The following is a 27,605-nucleotide window of genomic DNA, read 5'->3' as shown; positions in this document are numbered from 1 at the left end:
ACCACGTAGCTGCTCGGCAAAGTTGTATTGCCGAGACTCCTCGGGCAGCCGCCCAGGATGAGCCCACCTTCCTTGTGGAATGGGCATCTACATATTTCGTCTGTGGCAGGCCTGCCACAGAATGTGCAAGCTGAATTGTACTACAAATCCAGCGTGCAATAGACTGCTTAGAAGCATGAGCACCCAGCTTGTTGGGTGTATACAGTATAAACAGCAAGTCAGACTTTCTGACTCCAGCCGTCCTAACTATATATATATATATATATATATATATATATTTTTAGGGCCCTGACCACGTCTAGTAACTTGGAGTCCTCCAAGTCCCTAGTAGCCGCAGGCACCACAAGAGGTTGTTTCAGGTGAAAACGCTGACACCCCTTTATGAAGAAACTGGAGACGAGTCCCAGTTCTGTCCTGTTCAAATGGAAAATTTTAATATGGGCTTTTGTAAGACAAAGCCGCCCATTCTGACAATCGCCTGGCCGAGGCCAGGGCTAACAACATGGTCACTTCCCATGTGAGATATTTGTCAACAGCATGGTCACTTTCCATGTGAGATATTTTAAATCCACAGATTTGAGCGGTTCAAACCAATATGATTTTAAGAAATCCCAACACTATGTTGAGATCTCACGGTGCCCCTAGGGGCACAAAAAAGCTGTATATGCAATACATCCTTTACAATCTGGATTTCAGGAGCTGAAGTCAATTCTTTCTGGAAGAAAATCTACAGGGCCGAAATTTAAATGTTAATGAACCCCAATTTGAGGTCCAAAACACTCCTGTTTTCAGGAAGTGTAGAAATCGACCTAGTTGAATTTCCGTCGTGGAGCCTTCCTGGCCTCACCCACGCAACATATTTTCACCACATGTGGTGATGACGTTGTGCGGTCACCTCCTTCCTGGCTTTGACCAGGGTAGGTATGACCTCTTATGGAATGCCTTTTCCCCTCAGGATCCGGCATTCAACCGCCATGCCGTCAAACGCAGCCGCGGTAAGTCTTGGAATAGACATGGTACTTGCTGAATCAAGTCCCTTCTTAGCTCCCCAGGCCCTTAGTCCTCTGTGAGCATTTCTTGAAGTTCCGGGTACCAAGTCCCTCTTGGCCAATCCGGAGCCACTAGTATAGTTCATACTCCTCTATGTCTTATAATTCTCAATACCCTGGTTATGAGAAACAGAGGAGGGAACACATACACAGACTGGTACACCCACGGTGTTACCAGAACATCCACAGCTATCGCCTGAAGGTCTCATGACCTGGCGGAATACCTGTCCCGTTTTTTGTTCGGGCGGGACGCCATCATGTCCACCTTTGGTCTTTGCCAACGGTCCACAATCATGTTGAAAAACTTCCCTATGAAGTTTCCACTCTCCCGGGTGGAGGTCATGCCTGCTGAGGAAGTCTGCTTCCCAGTCGTCCACTCCCGGAAAGAACACTGCTGACAGTGCTATCACATGATTTTCCGCCTAGCGAAAAATCCTTGCAGTTTTCACTGCCCTCCTGCTTCTTGTGCTGCCCTTCTGTTTACGTGGGCGACTGCCGTGATGTTATCCCACTGGATCAATACCGGCTGACCTTGAAGCAGAGGTCTAGCTAAGTTTAGAGCATTATAAAATTGCTCTAAGCTTATTTATGCGGAGAGAATTCTCCAGACTTAATCACACTTCCCTGGAAATTTTTTTTTTTTTTCCTTGTGTGACTGTTCCCCAGCCTCTCAGGCTGGCCTCCGTGGTCACCGGCATCCAATCCTGAATGCCGAATCTGCGGCCCTCTAGAAGATGAGCACTCTGTAATCACCACAGGAGAGACACCCTTTTCCTTGGATATAGGGTTATCCGCTGATGCATCTGAGGATGCGATCCGGACCATTTGTCCAGCAGATCCCACTGAAGAGTTCTTGCGGGAAATCTGCCGAATGGAATTGCTTCGTAATAAGCCACCATTTTTACCAGGACTCTTGTGCAATGATGCACTGACACTTTTCCTGGTTTTAGGAGGATCCCGATTAGCTCGGATAACTCCCTGGTTTTCTCCACTGGGAGAAACACGTTTTTCTGGACTGTGTCCAGAATCTTCCCTAGGAACAGTAGACGTGTCGTCGGAAAAAGCTGCGATTTTGGAATATTTAGAATCCACTCGTGCTGTCGTAGAACTACTTAAGATAGTGCTACTCCGACCTCCAACTGTTCTCTGGACCTTGCCCTTATCAGGAAAGCGTCCATGTTTCTTTTAAGAAAAATCATCATTCCGGCCATTACCTTGGTAAAGACCCGGGGCGCCGTGGACAATCCAAACGGCAGCGTCTGAACTGATAGTGACAGTTCTGTACCAGGAACCTGAAGTACCCTTGGTGAGAAGGGCAAATTTGGACCTGTAGGTAAACGTCCCTGATATCCAGTGACATCATATCGTCCCCTTCTTCCTGGTTCGCTATCACTGCTCCGAGTGACTCCATCTTGATTTGAACGCTTGTATGTAAGTGTTCAAATATTTCAGATCTCACCGAGCCGGTTGGCTTCAGTACCACAATATAGTGTGGAATACTACCCCCTTCCTTGTTGTAAGAAGGGTACTTTGATTATCACCTGCTGGGATTACAGCCTGTGAATTGTGTGAGGGGGAGACGTCTCGAATTTCCAATGTACACCTGGGATATTACATGTAGGATCCCGGAGTTCCCTTGCGAGTGTTGCTGAAACTCTTGAGATGACCCCCTACCGCACCTGAGTCCGCTTGTACGGCCCCAGCGTTATGCTGCGGACTTGGCAGAAGCCGTGAGGAGCTTCTGTTCCTGGGAATGAGCTGCTTGCTGCAGTCTTCTTCCCTTTCCTCTCCCCCTGGGCAGATATGACTGGCCTTCGCCCGCCTGCCCGTATGGGGACGAAAGGACTGAGACTGAAAAGACCGTGTCCTTTTCTGCCAATATGTGACTCGGGGTAACAAAAGGTGGATTTTTCAGCTGTTGCCATGGCCACCAGGTCCAATGGACCGCCCCTTTATACGGCAATACTTCCATATGCCGTCTGGAATCTGCCTCACCTGACCACTGTCGTGTCTTCGTCTGGCAGATATGTACATCCCATTTACTCTTGATGCCAGAATGCAAATATGCCTCTGCGCATCACACATATATAGAAATGCATCCTTAAAATGCTCTATAGACAATAAAATCCTGTCCCTGTCAAGGGTATCAAAATTTTCAGTCAGGAAATCCGACCAAGCCCCCTCAGCGCTGCACATCCAGGCTGAGGCGATTGCTGGTCGTAGTATAACACCAGTATGTGTGTATATACTGTTATGATATTTTCCAGCTTCCTATCAGCTGGCTCCTTGAGGGCGGCCGTATCTGGAAACGGTAACGCCATGTTTTTTTATAAGCGTGTGAGCGCCTTGTCCACCCTAAGGTGTGTTTTCCAACTCGCCCTTACTACTGGCGGGAAAAAGGGTATACCACCCATAACTTTCTGTCGGAGGAACCCCACGTATCATCACACACTTCATTTAATTTATCTGATTCAGGCAAAACTACAAGTAGTTTATTCCCACCCTACAAAATACCCTTATTTGTGGTACTTGTGGTATCAGAAATACGTAACACCTCCTTCATTGCCCTTAACATGTAACTTGTGGCCCTAAAGGAAAAATACGTTTGTTTCTTCACCGTCGACACTGGGGTCAGTGTCCGTGTCAGTGTCTGTCGACCGACTGAGGTAAATGGGCGTTTTTACAAGCCCCTGACGGTGTCTGAGACGCCTGGACCGATACTAATTTGTCCGCCGGCTGTCTCATGTCGTCAACCGGCTTGCAGCGTGTTGACATTATCACGTAATTCCATAAGTAAGCCATCCATTCTGGTGTCGACTCCCTAGAGAGTGACATCACCATTACAGGCAATTTTCTCCGTCTCCTCACCAACATTTTCCTCATACATGTCGACACACACGTACCGACCTACAGCACACACATACAGGGAATGCTCTGATAGAGGACAGGACCCACTAGCCCTTTGGGGAGACAGAGAGAGAGTTTGCCAGCACACACCAAAAGCGCCATAATGTATATAACAACCCTAGAAGGTGTTGTTTCTATATATGGGCTCTTAATATATAATTATATCGCCAATTTATGCCCCCCTTCTCTTTAACCCTGTTTCTGTAGTGCAGGGGAGAGTGGGAGCCTTCCTCACCAGCGGAGCTGGTCAGGAAAATGGCGCTGAGTGCTGAGGAGAATAAGCTCCGCCCCTTTCACGGCGGGCTTTTCTCCCGGTTATTAGGAAAACTGGCCTGGGTTAAATACATACATATAGCCTTAATGGCTATATGTGATGTATTTATTTGCCTCTAAGGTAATCTATATTGCTGCCCAGGGCGCCCCCAGCAGCGCCCTGCACCCTCCGTGACCGAGATCAGTGAGCCGTGTAGCAACAATGGCGCACAGCTGCAGTGCTGTGCGCTACCTTCATGAAGACTGAGGAGTCTTCTGCCGCCTGTTTCCGGACCTCCGTTCTGCCGTTCTTCAGCGTCTGTAAGGGGGATCGGCGGCGCGGCTCCGGGACGAACCCCAGGCTGACCTGTGTTCCGACTCCCTCTGGAGCTCAGTGTCCAGTAGCCTAAGACTTCAATCCTCCTGCACGCAGGTGAGTTGCAAGTCTCTCCCCTAAGTCCCTCGTTGCAGTGATCCTGTCGCCAGCAGGAATCACTGATTAGAAACCTAAAAAAAAACTTTTCTAAACAGCTCTTTAAGAGAGCCACCTAGATTGCACCCTCTCGGACGGGCACAAAAACCTAACTGAGGCTTGGAGGAGGGTCATAGGGGGAGGAGCCAGTACACACCATGTGACCTAAAAGCTTTTTTAGATGTGCCCTGTCTCCTGCGGAGCCCGCTATTCCCCATGGTCCTGACGGAGTCCCCAGCATCCACTAGGACGTTAGAGAAATAAACTATAACCAGCGTTTGAGAAGTGCACATGAAGGGAATATAACTGGTAGCTGTACCAATCAAAACTGAGGAGTCCTGATGAATTAATACCACTAAATCAAAATGACTGCACTCGCTGATGGCCCAACAACGGGGAACGCTGTCTGCCTCTGGCACCCCCGTTGCCATGCACCTGGCAGCTCCCAGGCACCATAGCGGCAGCGTTAGTAGGTGCAGGGCTGGACCCGGCAGCTCTGACGGCCAGAAGAGATGTAGTGCCTTGGTCGACTGGCAATGGCTGAGACCTGCATTTCCCACGAGCCGCGGGCACTAACAATTATTAATTACCCTAAAAAACACACACACATAAGGCAATAAGTAAAATATAAAAATTTTAATTGAACTGGTTGATGGCTGTCAATAATTTAGTAGCTCAAACAAACTTTCAACAGTAGCAAAAGAACATGTAGCAATGTCCCTAATACATCAGACAACATAAATATGTATCTCTTGATGGTACTAGTGCAAGTTAATATCATGTTATACCTGCGTACCTGAGTGTAGATGAGAAATCCCATGATTTATATGCAGCTTGTGCATCACAACAGCAATATAGCTCGAATATAAGTGATATAGCACAGTATCAATACAGTCACATGATCTCTTGTAGCTTCTACTCTGTAATAAGCACCATTATCTATCTATCTATCTATCTATCTATCTATCTATCTATCTATCTATCTATCTATCTATCTATCTATCTATCTATCTATCTATCTACAAAATCTCTCACTGACTGGCTGGCTGACTGACTCACTGACTCATCACTAATACTCTTACTTCCCAATATGTTAGGAAGGTCAAATGTAACATAGGTATTCTGCAGGTGGGAAATTCTAAAATTACGTAATCAGAATTTTAATACACCTCCCCTAATGGGATGAAAAGGGTGTTGACATAATGACATCATTACTGATGCATGGCTTGAACTGCATGAACTATAATGCCCAAACAGACAATCAGATCAAGATTTGGATTGTACCTCCAGTGTGTAGAATTTAATAAACTACAAAAATGGTCCTGTCACTTTTTACCGTGTCTGCTACGGGTGCTCCTCGGGTAACTCTAAGAATCACGGATTAATATTTACTTACATTAAAATATCTCAAATTTACATCTCAAAAGATTTATGAAACTTTTTAACAATCATTTATATTTATATCTGTAAAAATCAGAAACTCCTGTGTGAAGAACGGGTAGAACAGCTAGTGTATCATAAATTCTTATCCAAAAATACAGGTGTACATTATGCATGTGTACAGTATGTTTAGTGCAAAAAGAAAGTGGGAAGAATAAGTGTCAGCTGTATCAGGTCCTGCCACTTCTGCTGTCTATCATCTGGGCAATTGCCTCAGATGATAGATGAGAGTGACAGTGCCCACCACTGACAGGAAAACAGCAAAGCGTGCCTCTCCTATCCTTATGGCTGTTAGAGATCTTCTGTTGCCTTTGGCATTGCAGAGTGTATCCCCTAATCAGAGGGTTTTCGGAGCCCAGGGCAAGATGGAAAATGGCGCCCCCCGCCCCCCAGAAAAAAAAAACATACAAAAAGGCGAAAAAAATGGGCTCGGCCACACTCCAGAAGGGGTGTGGCCACGCTTCAGAAGGGGTGTGGCCACTGAAAATGTTCCACAGTGCCAGTTATATTGCTCCACAGTGCCAGTTACATTGCCCCACAGTGCCAGTTACATTGCCCCACAGTGCCGGATACATTGCCCCACAGTGCCGTATACAGTGCCCCACTCAGTGCCAGTTACATTGCCCCACTCAGTGCCAGTTACATTGCCCCACTCAGTGCCAGTTACATTGCCCCACAGTGCTGGATACATTGCCCCACAGTGCCGGATACATTGCCCCACAGTGCCGGATACATTGCCCCACAGTGCCGGATACATTGCCCCACTCAGTGCCAGTTACATTGCCCCACAGTGCCAGTTACATTGCCCCACAGTGCCAGTTACATTGCCCCACAGTGCCGGATACATTGCCCCACAGTGCCAGATACATTGCCCCACAGTGCCGGATACATTGCCCCACAGTGCCGGATACATTGCCCCACAGTGCCGGATACATTGCCCCACTCAGTGCCAGTTACATTGCCCCACAGTGCCAGTTACATTGCCCCACAGTGCCAGTTACATGCCCCACAGTGCCAGATACATTGCCCCACAGTGCCAGATACATGCCCCACAGTGCCAGATACATGCCCCACTCAGTGCCAGATACATGCCCCACAGTGCCGGATACATTGCCCCACAGTGCCGGATACAATGCCCCACAGTGCCGGATACATGCCCCACAGTGCCAGATACATTGCCCCACAGTGCCAGTTAAATGCCCCACAGTGCCAGGCCCCACTCAGTGCCAGTTACATGCCCCACAGTGCCAGGCCCCACTCAGTGCCAGTTACATGCCCCATTTGGTGCCAGTTACATGCCCCACAGTGCCAGATACGTTGCCCCACAGTGCCAGATATATGCCCCACAGTGCCAGGCCCCACTCAGTGCCAGTTACATGCCCCATTTGGTGCCAGTTACATGCCCCACAGTGCCAGATACATTGCCCCACAGTGCCAGATATATGCCCCACAGTGCCAGGCCCCACTCAGTGCCAGTTACATGCCCCATTTGGTGCCAGTTACATGCCCTACAGTGCCAGATACATTGCCCCACAGTGCCAGTTACATGCCCCACAGTGCCAGTTACATTGCCCCACAGACAGTGCCAGATACATGCCCCACAGTGCCAGGCCCCACTTGGTGCCAGATACATGCCACCCGTGCCGCCGGACCGCTCCCCCGTGCCGCCGGACCCCCCCCCCGTCACTTACCGGCCGGTGGCTTCTTGTTGCTATGTGAGGGGAGGATAGCGCAGCGCCTCTCCTTCCCCTCGCCGCTCCAGGTCTCCGGCGGCTGTCTGGTGCCGGTTCGCTAGCCAATCGGAGCTCGCGGACCGGCAGCCAATCAGGAGCAGGTCCGCAAGCTCTGATTGGCTAGCGCCGGAGACCGGACACAGCAGCGCTGCTGGCAGCGCTGCTAGTGCTGACAGCGGCGGTGAGGGGAGGGAGAGACGCTGCGGTCTCCTCCCCTCACATTTAGGGTTGACAGGGGCGAGTGGGGCATGAAGCCCTGGACGCCGGCGGCGCCCCCCCTCTCCTGGGCCTGCCAAGGCGCCCAGGGCACGTGCCCCACTCGCCCTACCCTAGATACGCCTCTGCCCCTAATGGCCAGGATACAGAACAAATACCTGCAACAAGCAGGAGTAGTGATGTCTCAGGTGAAGTGCCTGCTTTGCATGCAGATTGTGGGGGATAGGAGTCAGCCACTGGTGTCCCTCGCTCCTGAACAGGAACAGAAAGTCAGCACCGGAACCGGATTCTGGAATTCCAGTTCCATTGCTTGACTTTCAGTTCATGTTGAGTGTTTGTTTGAGCTACTGAATTATTGACATCAACCATTTTAATTTTTATATTTTGTTTATTGCCTTTTTTGTGTGTGTTTTTTTTTAGGGTATTTAATTATAAAAGTTATATTTTATATTTAGATAATTTTTATTTATTTCATAAGCATTTCTAGTACACTGTGAGTGGTGCTTTGCTGCATCTGCAATGCAAAATAAGACCCAAAACTTATAGGAAGAGATGGTACGCTCCACCTTTTGGAGCATCTCAATTCAGCCGGGTGTCTCGCATCATATAGTGTATAGACATTACGTGCATTAGGACTCAGCTGTAAGTAAGTATTCCTCCATTCATATTTGAAATGCTACGATGATATAGTATCAAAGATATGAATGGAAACTAGCTTTATAAAACACATTTTTTTTAATATCAGCTAGATGTAATTTACATTCTGCTTAACTGGAGGATACATAGGGGCATATTTACTAAAATTCGTATTTGTAGGGATTTGGTGGGAGATTAAACTCGAATGACATCATTTGTGTGAATTTGCAACTTTTTGAATAAAGTGCATGTAATTTTCTAAGCCGCCGAGTTGTCTTCATTTGTATTTTCCTATGTCGAAGTGATTCGTATTGTCGGGCAGTGTTTTACAGGAGTGATTAGTAAAGCACTGCCGTACTTAACACAATGAATCCCAGCCGGATCATTGAGATTCGTTCAGGGCTTCATTGTGTACATTATATGAAGTCTGTAAAGTGTTAAAAATCTTTAAAAAAATTGCGTGGGGTCCCCCCTCCTATGTCTAACCACCCTCGGGCTCTTTGAGCCAGTCCTGGTAGAAAAAATACAGGGGAAAAAATGACTGGGGTCCTTCCATATTTCATCAACCAGCACCGGGCTCTGCGTCCGATCCTGGTTCAAAAAAAAATACGTCCCCCGTATTTTTTAAATCAGCACCGGGCTCCACTAGCCAGAGAGATAATGCCACAGCTGGGGGACACTTTTATACTGGTCCCTGCGGCCGTGGCATTACCCCCCAACTAGTCACCCCTGGCCGGGGTACCCTGGAGGAGTGGGTACCACTTAAATCAAGGGATCCCCCCCTCCAGCCACCCAAGGCCCAACCGCGAAATTAATTGGAGTCACCCGCAAGAGTGACTCCAATTGGAGTCACCCACAAGAGCAGACCGCAAAGTTCCCATCATTGGTTACAATGGGGCGCCGCTATGCTACATTGTAACCAGGGCGCTCCTCGGATTGATAGTGCAGGAGCGCACAGCCAATCAGGAGAGCGCCATGACGTGGTGCTCCCTGATTGGCTGGCGGGACCTACACTGACAGGAGTCTAGGGGGGATGCCGCCAGTCGGGGAAAGGGATTCCATGTGCAAACATGGAAACCCTTTCAGTTCGTGGTTCGGGTTGTTAGTTTTCTTATTTTAACAAGTCCCTGGATTACAAACTTAAAGAAGAGGACCGATCTACACATGATTGTTTGTAAGTATATATTTTATTTACAGGTACCCCGTGGATTCTACTGGAGAAGAGGACCGAAGGGCTCCGTGTCAACATAGGTAAGTATGTATGTGTGTAAGTGTGCATGTATGTAAATTAAAGTTGTATTATCACGGTGTGTATCTTGTGTTTTTTGGGGGGTATTTTTTTGTAGTAGAACTACAGATACCAGTGGGCCCGTTATTCTCCTGCATGCTGGTACTTGTGGTTCTCTAAGTACCAGCTTGCGGGGGAGGCTTGCTGGGACTTCTTCTACAAAAAAAACAATATGCTTTACACAATGGCTATCAGCCTCCCATCCACCGCCCACGGATGGGGGGGACAGCCTCGGGCTTCACTCCTGGCCCTTGGGTGGCTGGATTTGTAACATTTACCGACAGTGTTTAGTTATTGCCAACAGTGATTGTGAATACGAATTGTTAGTAAATTACCGGGGTGTATACCTAAACAGGTGTGTTTGACCGATGGTGTATTCATTCTTATTTTTTTTCTTTGCCCTCAAAAAAAATACGAATGCCCTCATCACTGCCGAGTTTTGTGTTTAGTAAATTCCCGAGATGACACTTTAAAAAACCCCACAAAATCGGTCAAAATCGGGAGCTTAGTAAATATACCCCGTAGTGTTAATTTTCTAATATTATCGTATGCTCTATTTGTTCATGCTGCATGTATGGAATAAAAGAATACAGACACAAAATACTTTGATTCATTTAATTTAAGCTGAATTGTATTGGTAACATGATTATAGGAATCAAATAATTTAACATGCTCAAGTAACTGTATGGTGGCAGGGCCAATCTTCTTCACTGGTGGTGCCTCTAGTTCTTGCGTCCTCCCTTCACGGAGCTCTGGTAAGACTGAGGAACAAAAGGTTGTGGTGTAACATATTGAGGAATATCAGGCTGTGGTGTTACACATTGAGGAGCAGCAGGTTGTGGTGTTACACACTGTGGAGCGGCAGACTGTGGTGTCACAATCTGTGGAGGAGCAGGTTGTGGTGTTACACACTGTGGAGCAGCAGGTTCTGGTGTCACAATCTGAGGAGGAGCAGGTTGTGGTGTAACACACTGTGGAGCAGCAGCTTGTGGTGTCAGAATCTGAGGAAGAGCAGGTTGTGGTGTCACACACTGTGGAGCAGCAGGTTTTGGTGTCACACACTGTGGAGCAGGTTGAGGTGTGACTGCTTGGTCTGTGAAGTATAGAGAGTTTTATCAGGCAAGAAACTTCAGAACTATGATCATGTAAACAAATTGATCAAGCAGTATGTTTCTCTAAATCCCTCAGTTCTTAAATGCAGGAATTTTCATGGTGCAATATATTCCGCAGTAATCAGCAAGCTGCAACTCACCCATATATGTAATAATATATAAAATAGATATTTAAATGAATTTTAAAGTGACCTCCATGTTCCTGGCACCTAATTGCTAATTTGGTTTTGCATGGCTCTCATATCTGGTTTCACACACGCCGGCCTGAGGTAAAGCAACATTTAGGATTTGTAGAAAAGATTCAAAATGTTAATTCCTAATATTAATAATTCTGCATTACTGCTTATAGTTATTTTTGTGATTATATACAGGTAATTTCTTACAGAATCAACTTCCGTGTAGATACGGTAACAGTCTTATAAGCTGATAAAGTTATCAATTGGTTTAAAAAGTTATTAATAGAGATGACTATACAAGTACCCAGGTTTTTGCAGGGAAACCAGAAAAGGCATGTGCACGGTATACTATCTTGTTCTATTTCCTTTGGAGGACACCACTCTTTATTCAGATTTAGTTACATTAATGTCTAGTAGGTAAATGTCTATTTGTCAGTTATCAATGTTGTCATCTTTAGACACGTGTTTCATGTGCCTAATGGGAAATTCACCACTGCTTGGGCAATTAGGCAATTGAAGCAAGCTTTACGATGCAGCCTCGCTGTTTCTGATCTTCTAGACAACGGAATATAAAGCATCATTATTTGCACTGGCATCTCACTAGTTTATACAATGCATTGTCACTGATAATTGTCAGCATTAAGATGGTCTTATCCTTAATGTCAGTGTTACTTTCCTAATGAAAACAATGTACTTCTGTCACACTATATTACGCCTTTCCATATTTTATTCAGATTACATTTCTATATAAGCATTATCAGGGGATCAGTACGAAATCCCGCCACACGGGATCCCGGCGGTTGGAATACCGACACCGGAATCCCGACCGGCACAATCCTGGCAGGGGGGCGAGCGCAATGCAGTCCCTTGTGGGCTCGCTGCGCTCGCCACGCTGCGGGCACGGTGCCTCGCTATGCTCGCCACACTAATTTATTCTCCCTCTATGGGTGTCGTGGACACCCACAGAGGGAGAATTTGTCGGGATTGTGCCGGTCGGGATTCCGGTGGGATCTTGACCGCATCCCATTATCAGTCACAATACTTCAATTAACATACAAAGCCATTATCAAAACTGCATCAAAATAAATTTTTTACTTGTTCAATATACAGGTATCTCCAACCTGGACTCCTCAGCTCTGTCTGCACTCCTCATCCACACCTATTACCTGCTCCCATCTCTTGGCAGCAATCACTGTGTAGATTGTCCCCACCTTGTACAACAAGCTGTCAAGTGTTTCCTGAAAATTCTCTGCTATAGGCAAGCTTATCACACTTCCTAGCCACCTTCCTATCCTCCCTAAAATGTTCTACCCAATGACCACCACTCTGTACATTTAGGTCACAGTATACATATATTATCTTTGTATACTCAACAATCATTATTCCGATCTCTAAACTAACATTGCTGTGTGACTGGATAATATAGCTTCTTTTCCCATTGCTTTCTGGGTGGACCAATACGCAATATGTGGTTTATTTATCAAACTCCTACAATAATATCCTACAGATTGCAAGATTGTCTGTCAACAGCCTGTCTTGTTTTGTTACCCTATTTTATCCCAATTCACAATGTGTTGTTGGTTAATCTGGCGTTACATAAATATATGTTAATAAATAATAACTAAAATAAATAAATGCAGAGATATTCTGTGCTACTGATTCTGAATCTCGTACCTTGACACGGTAGGGCAACTGCTGGAAGACTTTGGTCCTGTTTCTGTTCACTGTGTTCATGATGATGATGATGATGTTGATGTTCCTGACGCTGTCCACGACCTCCCTTGACTCCAGACATGGCTTGTGCTTGGTTTTGGACCACTGGAACCTAAACAGATATCAGTGAAGGATTTCTCTTTCCAGGATTTGTTTGATTTTCCAAAGGCTGCCTCTTATATATATATCAGTGACCTAAATTTGGAGGACATAACTCATGACATCAGCAGGAATTAGTTTGTCACATTAGGAATGTGGCTATTTCAGATTCTTCACTAGGATCATTAATACTAATTTCCTCCCTTAAGTGTAGGTGTTCACATTTGGTCCCCCATCACCTGAATAAGAATTTTATGATTCATCTGCAGTTCAATATCTGTATTATTCTATACAGTGCTGCAGACATCCTGGATTGTCATGTAAGGGTGGACCATGATCGAACTCCTAATCACTAGTAAGGTGTAGTGTGGGGAGCACCAATACAATGGTGTGTACAGTCATGACAACATATGTAACTGCTTTGCAAGCAGTACAAGTTTGTCCAGAAGACATTATTTGTTTTTTTTATCACACATCCAGATCTTGGGCTAGGTGCATATGTATGTATTAAGTCATCCTGTCACACAAGGGAAAAGAGACAGAATTTTAATTAAAAATGCTAATTTAAACAGGCCCTTAGAAGCTTCTGTAGTTTGTAATTTTTTTTTTTTTTTTACTGCTTAAACATGTTAAAGGTATGACTATTGTACGTAAAGACATGTTAGCAAAGCATGTCATATAGTGAGTGACGAGTAATTAAGATGGACATATGAGTTTTCCTCAGGGCATCACAAATTAATTTGCTATTTAGAAAAGTGATTCATGCTTTATGATGATCTGGGCAGTACTTCATTCATTGGAATTAATGGTTTGTAGTACTCACATTTGTGCCATGTACAATTAAAACTTGGAAACCATTCATGTTATACATGGTTGAGTCACATTATTATGACCACCAGCTAATAACCAGAGTAACCACGATGTGCAGCACAGACAGCAGCTAGATGGGCTGAACTGTCATTTTAGACACACGTCTGGTAGCCCTCAGGTTCATTTTGACAATGAGCTGCTCCATTGCAGCGTGTCAGTCGGCCCTCACGCACATTCCTGGCCCACGTCCACCTCTCACATCAATGGCATGTGGCACTCCATAGTTTCCACATCAGTTATTCACAGTAGTTCCATTTGTCCAGTCACGATATACCTTCACCACAGCAGCACGCGAACAGTTAACAAACTGCGCTGCTTCAGAAACACTGCCCGTGGCCTGAAAGCCGATAATCATCCCTTTTTGTAACTTGGATAAATCGACCTTTTACCTATGACGGCAATGAGTGATATGTGTGCAGAAAGCCTATCGTGCACCTTATATATCCACCAAGCCAGCGCATATCACGTGACATACTTCATGGGCTACACGCTGCTGACCTCAAATGTAGGAGGTGGTCTTACTAATGTGACTTGATGTATATAAAAAAGTAGCTGCTCAATCCATTTTGTAATACACTACAGGTGTGTGAAAGGGAGGGGTTATTCTAGACAAAAAATAATAATAATCAGGTTTTACCCCCAGCACACCAAAGGTATCAGCAATAAAACTTGAACACTACATGTGTGGCACCCCACTAAGTGAGCCACCCATCCCTGTATATTTTCATTCATGAATTGTAATATTATTTGAATATGTAGTGTCCCTGTTTGTTTTATCACATTGGTGACAGTTAGACAGCAGCCGTAAAACCAGCACATGGTAATCAGGGACTCTTAAGGTGCCCATAGACTAGATGACCTGTAAATGATGATTTCTCGTTAACGATTTCCCTTGAACTCCCCCAGAAACTCCCTGGCAGTCCTGAGCAAACAATATAGTACAATACACATGATATATCTTAAGATCTAGGAGCGGCTACATCCAGGAGCATGCTGTCATTGTCGATAGCTTCAGATCTTCCCTGCAGCTGGGAAAATCAGGAGCTCTGACCAACGACCAGCAAGACAGTGCATTGTGATCGTTATCATTCACAGACACTGAACGATCTGCACTATTATGAACGATTTCTAGTTCCGATCTGTTGGAAATGGCAAAATTGCTTATAATATCGTCTAGAGCTGGGATGGGGACCCTTCGGCCCTCCAGCAGTTGTTGAACTACACATCCCAGCATGCCCTGCAACAGTTTTAGCATGGCCAAATAGCAAAACTGTAGCAAGGCATGCTGGTATGTATAATTCAACAACAGCTGGAGGGCCAAAGGTTCCCCACCCCTTGTCTAGTGTATGGGCACTTTTACACTTGTGCTGGATTCAGAGTGTGACAGGCAGCTCCAGGAAGTACAGTGAGTCCATGAAGAGAACTGTTAAAAAGCAGGTGGGTGGTCATGTTAGAATGGAGCAGGAGGGGAAAGGTGCAACACTGCTACCGACTCGCACATTTCATGTTCTCCCAGTGCCCACAAGTGAAGGAGCTTCCCGGTTATGGCAGAGCGGTCCTGCATGTCTTCCTGGCTTAGGCTCTGCTGGTGGCAGTGTTTGATGGGGAGTCCCATATTACCTGACCAGAGGAGAGATTTGCCTCCTAATAAAGGCGGCCCCATCTTGAGAGAGACAGAGGTGAACGGCTCCAGAGGTGGCTTCCAGCTTGAGAGTGACAACAGTGGGTGGATTAAAGCTGGCCCATGTTACACAGCACTGAAGTAAAGGCTGCATGTGCCAGAGAGAGGGACGCGGTCTCAGTGTACAGAAAGTAGAAACCCTTCCTTATTGTGCATTAGTTATTGGTCACTGCTCACCAGTGGTTAAAGTGGGCCGGAACGGGGCGGAACTGCGTTCCGTCACCTCTAATTGCAGGCGGAACCAGTTCCGCCTCCGCCCGGCCACAGCATCAGGTCCCGACTCCCAGCTGCATTTTAAAGGTGGCAGCGGCAGCCAGCCAATCCAGGCTCACGGACCGCTGTAGTACCAATCAGAAGTAGGGTCGGCTATGTCAAAATCTGGCGTGAGCCAATCACGGCTCGCGGACCGCCAGCCAATGAGAAGCTGCCAAGTGGCAGCTTCTCATTAGCTGGCGGTCCGTGAGCTGGGAATGGCACATAATAGGCGCCAGATTCAAAGTAAGCCTCGCAAAGTACATCCCCTGTGTGTGGAGGCTGGTGTCCCAGGCGCCCCTGTGCAGCACTTAAACCTGCTCCTTCACACAGCACTACATAGAGAGAGCCGGGCAGCGCTACAGCTACATGCTCCGCCCCTTCCCAGCTCCCGACCTCAGCTGCCAGGCCCGGCGACAGGGGGCGTCTAAGGGGACATCCGTATCGGGCCCCATGCTTCAGAGGGGGATCAGGTGCATAAAAAATGAGGCCGCATCACCTAATCGCTATAAAGGAAATTTGAATAACCTCAGCTCCCGCCCACTCGCATCCTCCTGTTCGTCCGCATCCATCCGTCCAGCCTGCTGGCTGCCTCAAATCAACTGGCTTTCCAGCAGTCAGCGGCGCTTTCTCACGACTGACTGTGTGCCCATGAAGAGTGGAGGAGCTGAAGCAATGTGCACTGATCACCGTCCAGGTGCAGGAACTGGATCGCCTGAGCAAGTAAAGACTCAAAAAAGGTAGCCTCTATTAGCTAGGAGAGGGACAGGACCATTGTAATAACAATCCTGAAAAATGCATTTGAGTTTGCCTAGAATGACACACTAAAGCACCAGCACCTTTGTCATGTGGGGCAATTATTTACTATAAAATAACAACAACAACAAAAGTTCTAATTTGTGATGCTTTGAATAATGCTTAACTGTGTGTTTATGTGTGTATATTTGTGTGTATATTTGTATATATATATATATATATATATATATATATATATCTATCCCATACTAGTATGTGGGGCGGGCAATGTGAAAAAGATTGTGCTACTGTGAGGCATTATTTTGAATTGGTGGTACTTATGTGTGGCCATGCCCCTTCCTTGTGAGGCCACACCCATTTTTGCGGCACGCGTGTCTTCGGCGTGCGCTAAGCGGGAGGAGTCGTGGAGGTGGTGAGTTCCCCCACCTCTCCAGGACCACTTTAAGCCCTGCTGCTCACCCCCGGGAGCACACATTGAGGACAGACTATCAGCAGTTAACTCCCCTCCATGCTGCATTTATCACTGACTCCTGTAGTGCCAGAGCCTAGCAGGTTAAGGACTGTGAGGCGTTTGATAGCACTGTGACACTTTCAGTATTGACCACTGCACTGCTAGAGAAGCCCAGGAGAGTCATTTCAGCTTTACAGAGACAAATTATGTTTCATATGGAGCCAGAAGCAGCACCACTCCAACAAGCTTTGCGGTATCACCAAGGGATACTATTGAGGAACAGCTCTCTTTAATATTTATCAAAATGTGCAAAAGCTTTAAAGGACTCTCAGTGAACTAATAACTTATGAGAGTTTGCATACATACCATAACTGAGGTATAGAAGGGAAATTATTGTAGAACTTGATGTTAAAACAAGTGGTAAATGTTTCATAGTTAATTGCTTGTTTAATGATGTAATTACTACTATGTAATATTATCCCAGCCACCTGTTTTACATACCGATCCCTTAATATTCATGCTTAAATGCCAATTACAAGCAATGATCTATCATATTGCATGGTGACCAGTTATTTACTCACGTACCATTAAAAAGTAACCATTTCCTTTAGGGTAGATTTTGTATAGGTAAGAGGAACTTGCAGCAAATATTGGGTTCTATTTATGAAACAGGGAAAATAGTGAAGTGAGCCAGTGAAGAAGTTGCCCATGGCAACCAATCAGCTGCTCCATTCAATTGTATAGTATGCAAATTATAAATGTTACTTCAAGGCTGATTGGTTGCCATGGTCAACTTCTGCACTGGCTCACTTCTCCACACTTTTCACTGCTTCATGAATAGACCCCATTAACCTTTTTGCGGAACTGAACACAGACTACGGGCGGGATGTACTAAGCTCTGCCGCCATGGTATTTGCCTTCTCAGTGCTCCTTTGATATCTCCACAGTAACCCCTCCTGGCGCTGCCATTTGCTCCCATTGTTTTCTGCCCTGCAATCACTGGTATGAACTTATATAAGCACAGCCTCTTCTCCGCCACGGCCACTTCCTTTAGTTTCTTAAATTAAAAACAATGCAAAGTCTAAAGTGAAGCCATGTTCCAGCAGGTGCATGATGGTTAATAAACCAAACTGGAAGAATGTAGGTTCAAAGGAAACTTAAGGAAACATTACTTTACAGAAAGGTTAGTGGATAGGTGGAATAGCCTCCCATCAGAAATGATAGAGACTGAGGGGGACATTTACTAAGCAGTGATAACAGCGGAGAAGTAAGCCAGTGGAGAAGCTGCCCGTGGCAACCAATCAGCACTGAAGTAACATCTATAATTTGCATACTATAAAATGATACAGAGCTGCTGATTGGTTGATGGAGCAACTTCTCCACTGGCTCACTTCTCCGCTTAGTTACTGTCCCCCTAAGACAATAGAGCAATTTAAACTTGCTTGATATAGACATAAGAATAGCCTTACAAAGAACTAAAGATCAGATAGGGTTGAGGTTACCAAAAGGTAAAAAAGTGGCAGACTTGTTGGGCCAATTATCTGTCGTCAATTTCTATGTTAATTACGAAAACATATACTCTAATATTCTGTATAAGGGCAGAATGTTTCAAGCAACTCATTCTGAAGGCAATACATCCCACCACTTGCTGTATGTATAGCGCTATGAAAATCTGCGTTTAAAGCTGCAAAGGACAGATCTACTGATAAGAGCTGCCCTCTGTGGTGTCAGGATTTCTAGGTTATGACACAGGAGACCTTTTAAAAACTCAGAAAACTGCAGTTTTTGAGGTTTGATCCCATTCCCCATATGTATCAAGGTCTGGAAAGCTAAACTTTCCTGAGCTAGAATCCGATGGGCAACAACATCTATGCAGGGTAATGCCTATGGAAGCCTATGGGCTTCTTTACACAAAAATAACCTGATCCCTCCCAGTGTCCCCTGTGGTTCATACATGCATTGGCAGGGCTGCCATCAGAAATGATGGGACCCGGGACTGACCCTCACAAGGCAGGCCCCCCCACCACCACCACCACCACACAGACTGTCTGCTCCCGCCCCCCTTCCCTGCATTCCCCAAACTTTACCATTTGAGTGGACCCCGGTGGTTGTAGTCAGGATCAGGGGGCAGGCAGTCACGGAGGAACAGAGCGCATCGGAGGGGCCACCATGGAGGGACAGAAGCAGTGCCGTGACCATCAGCCATATTCTTTATACAGAGCCGTCCATGAGCAAATTGGAGCCAATCGGAGCTTGCGGATATTGAGAATATGGCCGTGGACCACGGCTCTGCCTCTCCCTCCGAGGCTGCCTGCCGATGCGCAGGCAGGCAGCTGACCTGCGTCCTTGAACCTGACTACAAGCACCCGGGCCCCATATCAGTCCAGGCCCAGGCCTGGAGTACCCACCATCCACCCTTGATGGGGGCCTGTGTATTGGACATCAGCTTTACATGCGCAACAGCATCCAGGGTCATAACCAGGATGGACTCCCAATGCAAAGGACAGTTCTTATCAGAAGAGATGTCCTCTGCGTAGATATTCAGAATTATACATGTATACAGCATTAATAAATGCTGCTATGCATGTGATAAGTGGTGGGATGTATCACATGAAATATGCAATGCATGACACATCATGCGCAAAGAGCCCCAGTGATCTTTTTGGAGTAGATTAGCACCATAGGGTATATTATTTAGTCCATGTAAATTGGTGGAGGGTTTTGGCTCAAGGAAGAAGCTATAGGGGGATTATGCAATTGCAGTCGAATTCTCGAAATTGTCAAAAAACTGGACTTTTTCGCCCCCCCCAAAAAAACCCAAAAATGCAATTCAGTACTTTCCGTCAAAAAAACGGACTTTCCAAATTCGACTTTTTGAAATTCGACATTTGTCAAATTCGACATTTCTGCAATGGTACAAATGCGGCAATTCGCCAAAAGTATATTCAATTGAAGTTTGGACATTCGACAACAGTGCTTTTAGACAGTAAATTTGTCATTTTCAATCCGCCACACCTTGGTGGCGGAATCTAATAAAATTTTTTAAAAACATGTTTTTTTTGGTGTTTTTTTTTATTGGTAATAGCATATCTATTTATATTAGAAGGGATTAGGTACCTGGTTTGTCTATTTTGGAGGCACAAGTATTATTTATATATTTTTAAAAATATTTTTTTTTTTTTAAATGGAATGGTAAAAATCAGAAAAAAAATTGCGTGGGGTCCCCCCTCCTAAGCATAACCAGCCTCGGGCTCTTCGAGCCGGTCCTGGTTCTTAAAATCCGGGGGGGGGGGGGAAATGACAGGGGATCCCCCGTATTTTTAAAACCAGCACCGGGCTCTGCGCCTGGTGCTGGTGCAAAAAATACAGGGGGACAAAATGAGTAGGGGTCCCCCGTATTTTTTACACCAGCATCGGGCTCCACTAGCTGGACAGATAATGCCACAGCCGGGGGTCAATTTTATACAGCGCCCTGCGGCCGTGGCATTAAATATCAAACTAGTCACCCCTGGCCGGGGTACCCTGGGGGAGTGGGGACCACTTCAATCAAGGGGTTCCCCCCCTAGCCACCCAAGGGCCAGGGGTGAAGCCCGAGGCTGTCCCCCCCCATCCAAGGGCTGTGGATGGGGGGCTGATAGCCTTGAGAAAAATGAAAGAATATTGTTTTTTCCAGTAGTACTACAAGTCCCAACAAGCCTCCCCCGCAAGCTGGTACTTGGAGAACCACAAGTACCAGCATGCGGGAGAAAAACGGGCCCGCTGGTACCTGTAGTTCTACTGGAAAAATTTTTACACATGGGACCCCTTTCCACGAATGCAGAGACCCCCCGTGACTGCTGTCACAGAAAGGTCTCTTCAGCCAATCAGCGAGCGCAACGTCCTGGCACTCTGCTGATTGGCTATGCGCATCTGAGCTGTCAGAAAGCGCATCGCAAAGCCTCTCCATTATATTCAATGGTGGGAACTTTGCGGACAGCGGTGGGGTCACCCGCGGTCCGCTGAACGCAAAGTTCCCACCGTTGAAACTAATGGAGGGAGCTGTGCGATGCGCTGTCTGACAGCAGACGCGCATACAGCCAATCAGGAGAGTGCCACGAAGTAGCGCTTCCTGATTGGCTGAAGGGACCTTCTGTGACAGCAGTCACGGGGGGTCTCTGCATTACACAGGTACATGTGGATTCTACTTGGACAAGTGGACAGAGGTCGGCGTGTGAACATAGGTAAGTATGTGTGTGTCGACATGTGTGAAATAAAGTTGTACTTTCAAGGTGTGCGTGTCCTGTTTTTATTTGGGTATTTTTTTCCCAGTAGAACTACAGGTACCAGCGGGCCCGTTTTTCTCCCGCATGCTGGTACTTGTGGTTCTCCAAGTACCAGCTTGCGGGGGAGGCTTGCTGGGACTTGTAGTACTACTGGAAAAAACAATATTCTTTCATTTTTCTCAAGGCTATCAGCCCCACATCTGCAGCCCTTGGATGGGGGGGACAGCCTCGGGCTTCACCCCTGGCCCTTGGGTGGCTGGGGGGGGGACTCCTTGATTGAAGTGGTCCCCACTCCCCCAGGGTACCCTGGCCAGGGGTGACTAGTTGGATATTTAATGCCACGGCCGCAGGGCGCTGTATAAAAGTGACCCCCGGCTGTGGCATTATCTGTCCAGCTAGTGGAGCCCGATGCTGGTGTAAAAAATACGGGGGACCCCTACTCATTTTGTCCCCCATATTTTTTGTACCAGCACCAGGCGCAGAGCCCGGTGCTGGTTTTAAAAATACGGGGGATCCCCTGTCAGTTTTTCCCCCGGATTTTTAGAACCAGGACCGGCTCGAAGAGCCCGAGGCTGGTTATGCTTTGGAGGGGGGACCCCACGCAATTTTTTTTCTGCTTTTTTACCGTTTTTTCCCATTTTTAAAAAATCGGATCAAAATCCGTCAAATCGTCCGTTTTTCGACAGCGGGACTGTCGAATCCGTTTTTTATTGAATATGTTGAATTTCGGCACCCACTTGCCGAAATTCGACGGTCGAATTGTGTCGAATTAAAAAACGGGCGAAAAATTGCCGCGATTCGCCGCTAATTGCATATACCCCATAGAGTAGCACAGTGGTCAGGGAACAGGGGTAAATGACCCCAAATGGGGTAAAAATGAAATTCCTGGGGGTAATGGACGGTCGCGCTGCCGAGACACAGCCCCGTCCAGCACCGGCCGGCTCTCGATGTGATGTGCTGACGTCACACCACGCTCCATTCTGCCCGCCCTGCGCTGTGCTCCTGGCCGCCATGTGCTGTGTTCCTGGCCGTGGTGTGATGTGCTGATGCCACATCGCGCTCCCTCATGCCCGCCCGTCCTGTGCTGTCCTCCTGCCCGCAGCCCGCCAACCAATACACAGAACTTGAAGTGTTCTGTGGCTGACGGCTGATGGAGTTCCGCAGGATCAGACAGTGGCCCACACAACAGTGGGAAATTCCCTCTGACATTACTGAGGTGAGGACGTGACCATTTATATCACTCCTCAGAGGTTCTGATTCTGAGATAGACACAGTTGGGACCTCCTTTGCTTTTCATTATGCTAATGTTTACCTGCGACTGTATGCATATTCTGCTACACTGCCCTTCCCTGATGTACATCTGTACGTCTGATATGCCTACTTTCTGTGTCTACTGACACTGCTGTCATGCCTTTAATCTACTTCTGATTTTATTGATTTTTCATTCTGCAAACCCCTTTTTTTAACCTTATAAGTTTCAAAGTACAGGGGGGGGGGGAGCACACACTACATACAGCACAGTACAGGGAGGGAGCACACACTACATACAGCACAGTACAGAGAGAGGGCACACACTACGTACAGCACAGTACAGGGAGGGAGCACACACTACATACAGCACAAGCACAGTACAGGGAGGGGGAGCACACGCTACATACAGCACAGTACAGGGAGGGAGCACACACTACATACAGCACAGTACAGGGAGGGAGCACACACTACATACAGCACAGTACAGGGAGGGAGCACACACTACATACAGCACAGTACAGGGAGGGGGAGCACACACTACATACAGCACAGTACAGGGAGGGAGCACACACTACATACAGCACAGTACAGGGAGGGAGCACACACTACATACAGCACAGTACAGGGAGGGAGCACACACTACATACAGCACAGTACAGAGAGAGGGCACACACTACGTACAGCACAGTACAGGGAGGGAGCACACACTACATACAGCACAAGCACAGTACAGGGAGGGGGAGCACACACTACATACAGCACAGTACAGGGAGGGAGCACGCACTACATACAGCACAGTACAGGGAGGGAGCACACACACTACATACAGCACAGTACAGGGAGGGAGCACACACTACATACAGCACAGTACAGGGAGGGGGAGTACACACTACATACAGCACAGTACAGGGACGGAGCACACACTGCATACACCACAGTACAGGGAGGGAGCACACACTACATACAGCACAGTACAGGGAAGGGGAGCACACACTACATACAGCACAGTACAGGGAGGGAGCACACACTACATACAGCATAGTACAGGGAAGGAGCACACACTACATACAGCACAGCAGGGACGAGCGGTGGGCTAAATAGCTCAGGAGGCACTGGCTGGCACCAGAGCCAGATTTACATGCAATATATGAGCCAAATCGTACATCTGGGCATTATACATAGGTGCAGCAGTATTAACTCCTGGAAATTTGGTGAGTTTTAATCAGAGATGTGCGGAAAAGTTAGCCAGGTGAGGTACTGCCTCCCCTGCCATAGACTTTTTACTCCAGAGATTTGGCTATAAAAATTATTAGAATAATACAAAGAAGATATTTCAAACACATTTTTTGTATTTTTCATATATTTTATACAGTCAAAACTCTTGCACAAACGTTAGTATGACAGGAAAGGCTCTGTCTCACCTGTCTCACCCCACCGCATGTCACTGCAGCACAATACAGGGAGGGAGCACACACTACATACAGCACAGTACAGGGAGGGAGCACACACTACATACAGCACAGTATGTGGAGAGAGCACACACTACATACAGCACAGTACAGGGAGGGGGAGTACACACTACATACAGCACAGTACAGGGAGGGAGCACACACTACATACAGCACAGTACAGGGAGGGGGAGTACACACTACATACAGCACAGTACAGGGAGGGAGCACACACTACATACAGCACAGTACAGGGAGGGAGCACACACTACATACAGCACAGTACAGGGAGGGAGCACACACTACATACAGCACAGTACAGGGAGGGAGCACACACTACATACAACACAGTACAGGTAGGGAGCACACACTACATACAGCACAGTACAGGGAGGGAGCACACACTACATACAGTACAGGGAGGGAGCACAAAATACATACAGCACAGTACAGGGAGGGAGCAAACACTACATACAGCACAGTACAGGGAGGGGTAGCACACACTACATACAGCACAGTACAGGGAGGGAGCACACACTACATACAGCACAGTACAGGGAGGGAGCACACACTACAAACAACACAGTACAGGTAGGGAGCACACACTACATACAGCACAGTACAGGGAGGGAGCACACACACTACATACAGCACAGTACAGGGAAGGGGAGCACACACTACATACAGCACAGTACAGGGAGGGAGCACACTCCATACAGCACAGTACAGGGAGGGTGAGCACACACTACATACAGCACCGTACATGGAGGGAGCACACACTACATGCAGTACAGGGAGGGAGCGCAAATTACATACAGCACAGTACAGGGAGGGAGCACACACTACATACAGCACAGGGAGGGGGAGCACACACTACATACAGCACCGTACATGGAGGGAGGACACACTACAAACAGCACAGTACAGGGACGGAGCACACACTACATACAGCACAGTACAGGGACCGAGCACACACTACATACAGCACAGTACAGGGAGGGAGCACACACTACATACAGCACAGTACAGGGAGGGAGCACACACTACATACAACACAGTACAGGTAGAGAGCACACACTACATACAGCACAGTACAGGGAGGGAGCACACACTACATACAGTACAGGGAGGGAGCACACACTACATACAGCACAGTACAGGGAGGGAGCAAACACTACATACAGCACAGTACAGGGAGGGGTAGCACACACTACATACAGCACAGTACAGGGAGGGAGCACACACTACATACAGCACAGTACAGGGAGGGAGCACACACTACATACAACACAGTACAGGTAGGGAGCACACACTACATACAGCACAGTACAGGGAGGGAGCACACACACTACATACAGCACAGTACAGGGAGGGAGCACACTCCATACAGCATAGCACAGGGAGGGAGCACACACTACATACAGCACAGTACAGGGAGGGGGAGCACACACTACATACAGCACCGTATATGGAGGGAGCACACACTACATGCAGTACAGGGAGGGAGCGCAAATTACATACAGCACAGTACAGGGAGGGAGCACACACTACATACAGCACAGGGAGGGGGAGCACAGACTACATACAGCACCGCACATGGAGGGAGGACACACTACATACAGCACAGTACAGAGAGGGAGCACACACTACATACAGCACAGCACAGGGAGGGGGAGCACACACTACATATAGCACAGTACAGGGAGGGAGCACACACTACATACAGCACAGTACAGGGAGGGAGCACACACTACATACAGCACAGTACAGGGAGGGAGCACACACTACATGCAGTACAGGGAGGGAGCACATATTACATACAGCACAGTACAGGTAGGGAGCACACACTACATACAGCACAGGGAGGGGGAGCACACACTACATACAGCACAGTACAGGGAGGGAGCACACACTACATACAGCACAGTACAAGGAGGGAGCACACACTACATACAGCACAGTACACGGAGGGGGAGCACACACTACATACAGCACCGTACAGGGAGGGAGCACACACTACATGCAGTACAGGGAGGGAGCACATATTACATACCGCACAGTACAGGGAGGGAGCACACACTACATACAGCACAGCGAGGGGGAGCACACACTACATACAGCCCAGTACAGGGAAGGAGCACACACAACATACAGCACAGTACAGGGAGGGAGCACACACTACATACAGCACAGTACAGGTAGGGAGCACACACTACATACAGCAAAGTACAGGGAGGGAGCACACACTACATAAAGCACAGTACAGGGAGGGAGCACACACTACATACAGCACAGTACAGGGAGGGAGCACACACTACATACAGCACAGTACAGGGAGGGGGCACATACTACATACAGCACAGTACAGGGAGGGAGCACACACACTACATACAGCACAGTACAGGGAAGGGGAGCACACACTACATACAGCACAGTACAGGGAGGGAGCACACACTACATACAGCAAAGTACAGGGAGGGAGCACACACTACATACAGCAAAGTACAGGGAGGGAGCACACACTACATACAGCACAGTACAGGGAGGGAGCACACACTACATACAGCACAGTACAGGGAGGGGGCACATACTACATACAGCACAGTACAGGGAGGGAGCACACACACTACATACAGCACAGTACAGGGAAGGGGAGCACACACTACATACAGCACAGTACAGGGAGGGAGCACACACTACATACAGCAAAGTACAGGGAGGGAGCACACACTACATACAGCACAGTACAGGGAGGGAGCACACACTACATACAGCACAGTACAGGTAGGGAGCACACACTACATACAGCACAGTACAGGGAAGGGGCACTACATACAGCACAGTACAGGGAGGGAGCACACTCCATACAGCACAGTACAGGGAGGGGGAGCACACACTACATACAGCACCGTACATGGAGGGAGCACACACTACATGCAGTACAGGGAGGGAGCGCAAATTACATACAGCACAGTACAGGGAGGGAGCACACACTACATACAGCACAGCGAGGGGGAGCACACACTACATACAGCACCGTACATGGAGGGAGGACACACTACATACAGCACAGCACAGGGACGGAGCACACACTACATACAGCACAGTACAGGGAGGGAGCACACACTACATACAGCACAGTACAGGGACGGAGCACACACTACATACAGCACAGTACAGGGAGGGAGCACACACTACATACAGCACAGTACAGGGAGGGAGCACACACTACATACAACACAGTACAGGTAGAGAGCACACACTACATACAGCACAGTACAGGGAGGGAGCACACACTACATACAGTACAGGGAGGGAGCACACACTACATACAGCACAGTACAGGGAGGGAGCAAACACTACATACAGCACAGTACAGGGAGGGGTAGCACACACTACATACAGCACAGTACAGGGAGGGAGCACACACTACATACAGCACAGTACAGGGAGGGAGCACACACTACATACAGCACAGTACAGGTAGGGAGCACACACTACATACAGCACAGTACAGGGAGGGAGCACACACACTACATAC

At 47.5% G+C, this 27,605-nt stretch overlaps 1 protein-coding gene across 1 annotated transcript; it reads right to left on the bottom strand.

Annotated features, from left to right (window-relative positions):
• Positions 1-10,670: 10,670 nt before the first annotated feature.
• Positions 10,671-13,128, bottom strand: LOC135057625 (uncharacterized). Its single transcript, XM_063963448.1, has 2 exons — positions 12,956-13,128; positions 10,671-11,086 (listed from the first exon to the last, which is right to left on the bottom strand). Exons 1-2 carry the CDS (start codon positions 13,074-13,076, stop codon positions 10,716-10,718), a joined length of 492 nt encoding a protein of 163 aa, XP_063819518.1. The 5' UTR covers positions 13,077-13,128; the 3' UTR covers positions 10,671-10,715.
• Positions 13,129-27,605: the final 14,477 nt, after the last annotated feature.

This window comes from Pseudophryne corroboree, chromosome 3, assembly GCF_028390025.1.
Source record: "Pseudophryne corroboree isolate aPseCor3 chromosome 3, aPseCor3.hap2, whole genome shotgun sequence".
NCBI lineage: Eukaryota > Metazoa > Chordata > Amphibia > Anura > Myobatrachidae > Pseudophryne > Pseudophryne corroboree.
This window is presented reverse-complemented; position numbering and strand designations above follow the sequence as displayed.